Source organism: Anomalospiza imberbis, chromosome 2 (assembly GCF_031753505.1).
Source record: "Anomalospiza imberbis isolate Cuckoo-Finch-1a 21T00152 chromosome 2, ASM3175350v1, whole genome shotgun sequence".
In the NCBI taxonomy this organism is placed as follows: Eukaryota; Metazoa; Chordata; class Aves; order Passeriformes; family Viduidae; genus Anomalospiza; species Anomalospiza imberbis.
This window is the reverse complement of record NC_089682.1, coordinates 62,153,601-62,163,732: the sequence shown is the minus strand read 5'-3', so window position 1 is coordinate 62,163,732 and position 10,132 is coordinate 62,153,601. Positions and strand designations below refer to the sequence as shown.

The window sequence follows — 10,132 nt, the reverse complement described above, 5'->3', positions numbered from 1 at the left end:
CATCTGTGACCCTGGGGGAAGCCTGCACTGGAGCAGGTTCCTGGCAAGAACTGTGGAGAGGAGCTCACACTGGAGCAGGTTTGCTGGCAGGACTTGAGACTCCTCAGGGTACCCACATTGCAGCAGCCTGTTCCTCAAGGACAGCACCTTGTAGGAACCACACCAGAACACTTCAGTAAGAACTGCTGCATGTGGGAAGGACTCCTGTTACAAAAATTCATGGAAGAATGTCTCCCATGGGAAGAACCCCATGCTGGAGCAGGGGAAGAGTGTGAGGAGTCCTACACTTGAGAAAGAAGGGGAAGAGACAGTGTGTGCTGAAGTGACCACAGTCCCCATTCCCCATCCTCCCGCACCACTTGCAGGGAGAGGTAGAGAAAATCAGGAGTGAAGTTAAGCCTGGGAAGAAGGAAATGCTGTGGGAAAGGTAGTTAAATACTTGGTTTCATTTCTTATTACTCTACTCTTAACTGATTGATAGCAAATTAATTTCCCCAAGATGAGCCAGTTTTGTCCATGACTGTAATTGCTGAGTGACCTCTCCCAGCTCTTTTCTCCACCCATTAACCTTTTGTTTTGTCTCTCCCCTGTCCAGCTGAAGAGTGATGGAGCAATACTGGTGTGCACCTGGAATCCCACGGAGCTCAGCCCACCACATTTAAGAAGAAAAAATTCAGGGAAACTTTCCCCAGGGCATTTTATCTAACTGGTTGATGTTTCCTTCTTTTTTCCTTACTCAAGTAAGTCCCAGGTGATTTAAGCCCAGCTCTGAGATGCCTCATCCTGCTGACTGACTGACTACAAAGGGAATACAGGCACCACCAACTTTGGGGTGCTGCAGTGTTCAGTATGCAGGTTTCTCTTCAGATGTAGCCCAGTTTCTCTGCGAAAAAGCCTCAAGAGCCATTTTGGAGTGTAGTAGTCAAATTTATTTCCACTGTAGAAGCACACTTGTTTCAGTAATAAAAAAATAATCTTTGCAGAATAAAAGTAAACCTGTAGTGGTATAAATATTATTTACTTGCACACGAATTCACCTAAGTCACTCAACATATGTTTAGACTTAGTATTCCCACAGTTCTACATTTCCAATGGAGTTAACAAGACAGTTACTTGCAGAAAGATGAGAAAGGTGAAGTCTGGCTCAGTTGGGATTTAAACATACATGAAATAATAGAAAGCTTCCTTCCTTGGCTGGTTGTTTTAGGGGTTGTTTTTTGGGTTTTTTTTTGGTTTTTTTTTTGTTATATGACTACATTGCCTATGAAAAATACTAACAGCCTTCAGCACTGACCACTTCTGTTTGTGTAAACTAAAATATATTACATAGAGAGCCAAAGAAGCCTCTTCTGGCTGCCTTGCAGACATGACTTTGGCACTGGCCAGGCAGAACCAGCAATGAGTGTAGAAGTGTTCAAGCTCAGAGGTTCTTAGGCTGTACTCAGTCTCCATTTCTGAGATTCTTATCACCAGCTGCTGCCTTCCAAGAACAAACAAGGTCTAGTAATTTCCTTAAGGGGGTCATCACAGACTCTTTAGACAGCATGCCTGATCAATCAGTAAATCCCTGTGCTATGCTAACACAGGTGCTCTACTCCATAAAGCATTATTAATGGCCTGGTGAAACCAACAGACCAGCTTAGAGTATGTATGGCTGATGTGTAACTTCGCCTAATATGAATACTTCATCCAAAAAAAACCCCACCATAAAAACTCAAACCTATTTTCTGCACTCCCATTCAGTTCAAGCCATGGAACAACAGTAAACTCAACTGCAATGAATTTAACTTGCACTTTAACTTCTAGATAACTCTTGAACTGTTTTTCCCAATTGTGGGGGTGGAGAAAACAAAGCAGGAGGGGGATAAAATTTAATTAATCACTCTCATAATGACTCTGTATTCCTGTGTTCTGCCAAAATTATACTTCTTTACCATATAGCTACCGTCAGCACCATGTCCTCACAGCAAATGCTGATTTAATCTGATCCTTCCTTCCTGCTAGTACACTGACTAAAAGTACAAGGTTCAGCCTGGATTCTTCTCAAGGCCTCTATGAGAGGAGGACACTGAACTAATACAGCACAATACTGAAGACAAGAGAACATAACACTTAAGTTCTGATACACTGAAAAGCAATTTCCCACATAAGATCATTTATAGTGTAGGCACACTGACATCTTGAGCACCATTTTTTTTTTTTCAGTTTAACATCAACATTCAACTCTGAACAGAAGAATGTTAAGCCTCTAGGACAGTTTCAGTATCAAGGAAAGAACTACTTCTAATTTAGAAACATCAAAACGCTAACGTTGACGCCTTAGCTGAGACGTTCACTGCAAGTGACCCTCTCTCTGAATTCGAAGGCGCTCCTTCTCTACTTGCAAGCGCTCCTTCTCAATCTGCAGCTTTTCTGACTCAAACTTTAGGAACTGCAGCCTCTCTTTCTCTAACTGCAAACGTTCTTTTTCAAGCTTTAACTTTTCAGTTTCTAGATCCAGAGGCTGCATGATGGGTTTTTCAGTTTGGGTGAGGTCATTTTCCAGGGCAGGTTTTTCAGCATGCAGAGTCTCTAGCCTGAGTTTCTCCCACTCTATCTGAAGTCGCTCCTTCTCAATCTGAAGCCGCTCACGCTCCAAGTCAACGTGCCGCAACCGCTCCTTCTCAATCTGCAGGCGCTCCTTCTCCACTTGCAACCTTTCGGCTTCGATGTCCAGTCGCTGTTTCTCCAGCTCCACCTTTTGCTTCTCCAGATTTATAAGCAAGTGAGAATCTTCATAGGCTAGCCTAGCTTGAGCAGAGCTCAGATTTCCAAACTCTTCAATGTGGGGGAAGTCTGGTAGGTCATTTTCCTTTTTTGAATCCGGCAGAACTGATGACAATATTTCTTCTTCTTCCTCAATAGGAAACTGCAGAGAGGAATGCGACAGACAAGAATTACATTCCAGTCTTTATGCCAGAATAAATTTGTTACATACAACTTTACTGAAAAGAACATACTGCATTTTTTCATCATCTTTAGAGCTATTCAAAAGTGTTTAACTTGTATGTTTTGAAATAACCATGCTACATCAGAAGATTTTTTTAATCATTGCAGAGGAAGAGAAACAGGTTTTATCTGCAAGTTAATATCTGGTAATAAAAAATAAAAAATCTTGTCTGGAAAAACATCCAGAAAATACAGCAGAGTAGTTATGACAGATCAATCAGAACAACTGACAGAAAACTGGATCTAGAAGACCATATGTTGCTCTTACCTTTCATAGAGCTGAGTGACATTTATGTAAGCCACCAGGCATTTGTTGTGACTAATTATTTATCAGAGCAGATGGATCCATAGGCTATGTGTTATGTAAGCTAGCCTAACCTTCAATAACTTGGGCTATTCCATTCCTAAAAAAACATTTAACACTGACATTTTTCACATGCTCCTAACTCTTCAAACTCTATTAAGGGGGTCAACAAGCAGGATTTGTTTAACCATTTTGTATTATCACATTTGCTGTAAAGCTCTTTGTGACGCATGATGAGGTGGTTAGGACCACTGCTCTCACCAGACTGTAACATTTTGTGTAGTATTACAAACTCATAGTACAAAAGAGATAAATTGTCTCTCAATATGTATGCTGCAAGAGAAAGGCAAACTGAAGGTAAGTGTTCAGAAAAACCTTAGGACTAAGAGAGCCACTGCCAGTCCTCTAGCATTAGGGAAGACACACACTGTTCTTCATCACTGCCTGACAGTAGTTCTCACTGCTATCTAACAGCTTACACTGGTTTTCTCCCAGCATACATATCAGAGTTAAGACAGGAGTCGCCTCCCTACTACTCCTACTCAAAAAAAAAAATCTCCCCCCAAAAAACCCAAAGCAATAAAATACCCCAAATAAAATTGTTTGAGTGCTCCTTTTGGGAAAAAGAACTATAAACCCCTTTTGTTTAAAGAGGAACAACAAAACTATCCCAACATTTGACTGCACTCCAGCTGGTTGCCTATCCCAAGACTTTCACAGTACTACTAGGGAGTATCATCTTGTCTATATAATCCACTACTGCTTGTCAAATTCACACTAAAATTCTGACAAAGAGGAAAGGCTGACTGACTAATTCAAGTAGTGTTTTTATCTCCTGTAGGTTCATTTCAAGAAATGCAAGCAGTATTATATTTCCTTCTGTATTCTGTTTCTTTCTGTACCTGCAGGTAACATTTACTTTCATTTGTTAAAGATGTGCACTTCTCCATTCATCCATCGAGGCACTCTGAATACTGAAATGACCAGTTTCCTACAATAGTGTATTTTCCTTGAATTGACTCAACTAATTCTTACCTGTGGCACACAAAAATGGAAAATATATGTGCAAAGACATACTCAAAGTTTAGGGATATCAAACCAGTAATCAACATCCAAGACCTTACAGACAATTCCAGGTTGCTAAATTTGAATACCATGTCTCTGAAATCGATTTATTTCTACAGTTTAATTCACACGTTGAGAAAAAAACAGCAACAGATGCTATGAAGAGACACAGTAAAAAGCCTTATGCTGAAATGAAGCAAAGGTCATATTGCATATAGCTCATGTATATCAGTCACTCACTTCAAAATTCTGTGGATCTTCCTCTTCCTCTTCTACTTTGATTTCTGTTAAAGATCCACCGGCTTCTCTGAAGTCAGTGATATTTTGCCACTCAAAACTAGATTCAATTGCAAATCCCATTTTCTCATCCATGTCTTCATTGAGAGAGTCATCTAAATTGGATGAAGGAAGGTGAAACCCAGCACCTACTACTTTGATGTTTGCATTCAGACGTTTTCTCTTCATGAGTGCTCTCCAGTCAAGGTATCGCCTTTTCACTTCTGTCCCTGTTCTCTGCTCTCCTTCACCTACAGCATTGACACACTCTGCTATTTCCTCCCAAGCTTTCCGCTTCATCTCATTAATTGTTGTATTAAGCTGCTTCGAAAATAGTACTTCTCTCCTTTTTCTGATTTCTTTAAGGAGAGTCTGAGTTTCCTGAACACTAAAATTGCTTTTTCTTTTTCTTTTTAACTGTTTCATTTTTCCCAGGCTTAACCTAGTAATTTCACCACAGCAGACTACAGAGACGATCTGACACTAATCAGCTACTAACATAAATAAATTTAAAAGCAAATGAAAGCAGAGCTCAGTTCTCATGAAGTGAATTTTCTCTTCACTTTGTTGTATTTTTCTATTTGTCAGGCTTCCTAAGAGAAAAAGAGCAAACAAGGTAAATCTCCAAGGTGTACACCAGGTATTTTCATTTAATAACTTGACTTCTAAGTCATCATTTAAGGAATGCATAGTTTGAACTAACTGTTTATTTGATAAAGGAAAACAATTTTGTTAAACTTTTAATACAAAGCAGTCATAGATACTTCCTCTAATCTCCAATAAATTATAAAACCATGCATATATTAATATATCCATGTTACGAACTGTTTAGGCTGATTTAGTATTTCCATTACGAAAGTACAGATATTTTACTTTAGCTCTTAAGAGTTTTTCAATCGGGATTTCCTTACGACTGAAATTTGACACACATGTTTCAGTTTGAATGCTCAACTATTTACAAAAAAAGCTGAAATTATTATATCATTACTTCAAAAACATGTTATGTTTGGGGTACTGAAATTTCTGAGACACGTATTAAGTAAGAACCATTTTCATTAAAAAAAAAGCAAACTAATATGAAATGAGGCTCTTCTAACTTAACATAATCCTAAATAAAAGAAGCAATCCTGTTGAATGTCATAAAATAACTACTAAAACAAACCTCATTCATTAGACACGTTTTAACAGGAAACAGATTTAAGTCATTTTATATGCCCATGGTAAAACCCTCCCGTGTCCTCAGGCTGCTGAACATCTCATGTTCTTACCATGGCAGCTTTACAGTTCATCCAGTGCTCTACCCTCAGCACCAGCTGGTCCCATGCCTGATGCTGAAGAGAACACGAATCCCCATAATTCACCTGACAGACTGTGTGTAACTCCGCAGAGGAGTGGAGAGTGAGGGGACTATTATCACAGTAATGAATATTATTACTGCATTAATAACAGATCATATTACCAAAAAAAAGAAAAAAAAAAAAAAAACTGAACAACCCACCAAATCTTAGAAGAAAGACTAAGAATCAAAAATGGTTCTTGGTCACAGACTGCTTGGCAATAGGTTCAATTTAGGATTATTTTGAACAGTCTTTTGTACCGTGTTACATACCACTGCAGGTAGGTTTAAAAGGCTATAAGTCAAGTGGGCCAGGGATTCACTATACACTACAGGCAGCTTCAAGCTGCTGTTTGTTCACTGCTCATGCAGTAAAGACATTTGTGCACCTGAAGGGAAATGGCTTCCAGTATAGATTCAACTCTTACTAACTACTGGACTTAATTCTTAAATAACTCCCTCCCAGCTATACAGGATTCTTAAATTGCTAAGTATTTCTCCTCCTATTATTCTCCCTAAACTTGGTTAAAGCATACACAACAGCACACTGCACTACAACTCCCCACTTGGGGAATAATGTCTGGTAGTTTAGCCATTGTTCTTCATCTCTGATATACTACTGACTGTAAATAAGTGGCTCACTTGCAGATTTCCATGTCAAGCAACGTTCTTTCATAGCCAACAAACACAGAAAAACAAACAAAAAATAAACTGGGTTTTCAAATCAAATTTTCATCCTCTTCCAAATACAATTCTACATCAACATGGGAAATGCTGACAGGTAAGGTTTCTCCCTAGCTCTGGAGAGGGCTGAGAGTTAAAACATGCAAATGTCAGGCCACCCTGTAGGCCAGCCCACTGCTCCTTGCACCAGTGCTCTACACCACCTGACTGACCTCCCCAGCCATGCTTGTTAAGTGTCTCATCTCAGTTTTGGATTTTATGCCATAAGCCAAAGGCATAACCTTTAAGAACTACAATACTAACTTCGAAGCTATTGGCATCCAATTCCTTTGCTAGGTAAAGTTTTCTTTTAGACTTTTTAAAACTTTTGCTAGAACACATCTGATACAAGCCCCTGAATTTCCCAGCGAAACATCAGCAAAACCTAAATATTTTAAAACTCATGACTACCAACTTCTAATTGGTAAGGACACCCTGCCTCTTTAACTCTTTCCTTTTCGAAAGCACATTGCTTTGTTAAGGACAATTCCTTTCTAATTAATACAAATTGAGTTAGTGAATTGTCTGAACAGTATATTTACTCCCAAATATGGCTCTACATACCTATCTGATATATTAACTAAGAAGAATTATTATCTAACCAAAGTTAAAATTTTGGATATTCAGTTCTTAGCCATTGCCAGATGGTCTCCAGGATATTACTCTTTAATAAGGAAAAATGAGCTGTTATATACTCAAAGTACCTAAGAGATAGGAATGTAAATAAGCTAGGATGTGTACAACTTCTGGATAGCTACAGGAAAAAAACCTAATATTCCAAACCTCAGCAGCTGGGACAGCGTTAATGCCCACCATAGTAGCTGGGACAACGCTGTGTTTTGTATTAGTGTGCCAATAACGTTGGCAACACACCAATGTGTTGGTTGTGGTTAGGCAGTGCTTACTTTAAACCAAGGACTTCTCAGTTTCCACCAGTGAGGAAGTGCACAAGAAGTCGGGGAGAATTGCAAAGCAAAATGCATACTTTGACAGTTTGGGTAGAAATGTGAAATGCTCACTAAAAAAAAACAATTCTGATGACATCATAAAGACTTCAAGGTCTTCCAGAAAAGATGGCAACATGGAGCTTTGACTTTGGGCCGGTCAGGCCAAAAGCAACCTGTGACCAAGAAGGCTCTCATCACTGCACCAAACAAATTGTTGGGGTTGAAAAGAAACAAGTACTGTAAAACTAAGCTGGAAACTCCATAAATAGACAGAATATGCATACACTGAATACCTTTGGCATAGTTAAAGACAGAAGCATCCTCATTCTGCCTCTATCTTTTCTGTCTCTGTTGTTCACACTTCATTGTCAGACCACATGTTGGACCAACAAAAAAAATTATCAAATGCCCCAAACAAACAATGAAGCAAACAAAAAGATCCATGCATCCACCAGGAGTGGAAGACTGTTTCTAGCATCAAACTAGAATTTTATGAAAATCATTACTTTCTACAAAAGATGATGCCTTGATTTTATTTGAAAAAAAAACAAAAAACTTTTAGGGCTTATGTTTGAATAGAAAAAAACCCCAACATTCAAATTACAAGCACCTGCTAACTCTTAAGTTTCCTTAAACAAAATTAGGGTCTTGAGTATCTTCTGCCTAAGGCTTTCTAGAAAACTTTTTTGTGATTCCTAACAGATGGCTACATTGGCTTGGAGCAACTTATGCTTTTGTACAAAGATTTTTAGTACAGGAGGATCTGGGCGCTGCACAACACATCACCCAGCACGGACCTGCAAGAAGCCCGCGATTTACACAAACGAAAAAGCAGGAACAGGAGGGAACCAACAGCACCTAAAAAGATAATTCAACGAAGCAGGGAGAAAGCGCGGAAGACGGGAGCAGCTGGGGATTCAGGCAATTGAAGGCACAGATTTATCAGGCCGAAGCTCCCGTTCCCCTGGGCAAGCCAGGGCCACGAAGGGGAACAGAAGGCCTCGGCCCTGCGCGGGAAGCGCGCTTGGAGGCGTGAGGGCGGGCACAGCCGCGGGTCCGGGCTCAGCGCGCTCCCACCCGGAGCGCTGCAGGGAAAGCAAGGCGGCAACAAAGGGAGGCGGGGGCACGGCCGGCTGCCCGGCCAGCACAGCCCGAGGCCCAGGGAGCAAATGGGCCCGTGGGCCCTGCCGCAAGCCAGGGCCGCTCCGGCCGGCGGAGCCCTGCGTCTCTCCCGGGAGAAGGAGAAATAGGAACAGGACCTCCCCGTGGGGAGATAAGACGGTGGGCAATCGCCTCATCACCCCCAGGGGCCGAGGGCGGCGGAGTCCCACGGCGGAGTCCCACCGCTGAACCCCCGCGGGGGCGGCGGGGGCTGCCCCCACGCTGCGGGGGGAGCGGTCGCCCCATCCCCGGACCGGTCCCGCTGCCCGCCCCGCCCGGTCCCCGGGGGCCGCGCGCGCGACTCACCTGCGCCCGGCGCTCCCCTCCGGGCCGCCGGCCCTTTAACGGCCCCCGGCCTCCCATTGGGCGAGCTGCCTGCCTGTCACTCTTCTCCGCACGCCTATTGGCGCTCCGTGTCCGCCGCTTCCCCCGCCCCGCCCTGCCGCGCCAGGCGGGCCGGAGTCCCCATCGCTCCTCCGCCGTCGGGGCCGCGCCGCGCGCGGCCGCCGGGCAGCCATTGGCTGCAGCCGCCGCTTGTCTTCCCCAGGCGTGCCGGTGATTGGCTGCGGGCGGTCACGGCCCGCCCCCCTCTGCGAGGGACCCTCCGCGGGGTGGGTGTGGTGCTGCCGCTTCGCCGGGGGCGCGGCGCGGGGAGGCGCCCGGCGCCGCTGGGCGGCGGCCTGCGAGGGAGGGAGAGGCAGGGGCAGCCCGAACGTGCGGGATAGCCGTGGATAAGCCACCCGTTTGGCCGCCAGGTGTAGGATGATGCTGCTGTTCAGAGCGAGCGCGCGGCAGCCGGCTGTTCCTCCTGAACTGCGCGGTTTGTGATTAAAATGGAGAAGTGACGTTTATTACATCCTGTCATTAAAGAAGTAAAAGTATTTTTCGGGAAGTGCTGCTCCACGCCATTGATGTGGGTGAATGTACACATAAAAAGCTTTCCTGGAACTTTCGGGCTTGGCGCTCTTCGTCCCCTACGCCACACAAGATGTGTCTGGTCCTTCCCTTCTGTGTTAGCTCCTGGTGCCTTATCATGTAACCCTACTTTTTTTAAGTTTGGTACCTCTATTCTGCTGAACCTGATGCGTGCATTTAGTACTTCACATATTCGTTCACGGTTACTTGATCAGTCTTTCCAAGTTCTTTCACTGGACCGGCAGTTACTTGATTAATACAGCTTTAAGTGATCATAACTGTGATTAAACTACAAATCTCCCTTAAATGGTATTTTCCAGTTTCAGCCAACTATTCATTTACCAGTTTGCTAACAGGTACTGATAGTTTTGCTGCCATACTTACCTACTGTGTACTGAAATCCAGTTAGAAAGGAAA

The 10,132-nt window shown here is 43.0% G+C and overlaps 1 protein-coding gene across 2 annotated transcripts; it reads right to left on the bottom strand.

Moving 5' to 3' along the window:
• Positions 1–906: 906 nt before the first annotated feature.
• On the bottom strand, positions 907–9,252 carry MSANTD4 (Myb/SANT DNA binding domain containing 4 with coiled-coils). 2 transcript variants are annotated; one of them, XM_068181397.1, is made up of 3 exons: positions 9,107–9,252; positions 4,598–5,226; positions 907–2,908 (listed from the first exon to the last, which is right to left on the bottom strand). In XM_068181397.1, exons 2-3 carry the CDS (start codon positions 5,057–5,059, stop codon positions 2,333–2,335), a joined length of 1,038 nt encoding a protein of 345 aa, XP_068037498.1. In that variant the 5' UTR covers positions 5,060–5,226; positions 9,107–9,252; the 3' UTR covers positions 907–2,332. The 2 variants fall into 2 exon arrangements, with proteins under 2 accessions (XP_068037498.1, XP_068037499.1); XM_068181398.1 differs by lacking the exon at positions 9,107–9,252 and adding an exon at positions 7,933–8,107 and having other exon boundaries at positions 4,598–5,222.
• Positions 9,253–10,132: the final 880 nt, after the last annotated feature.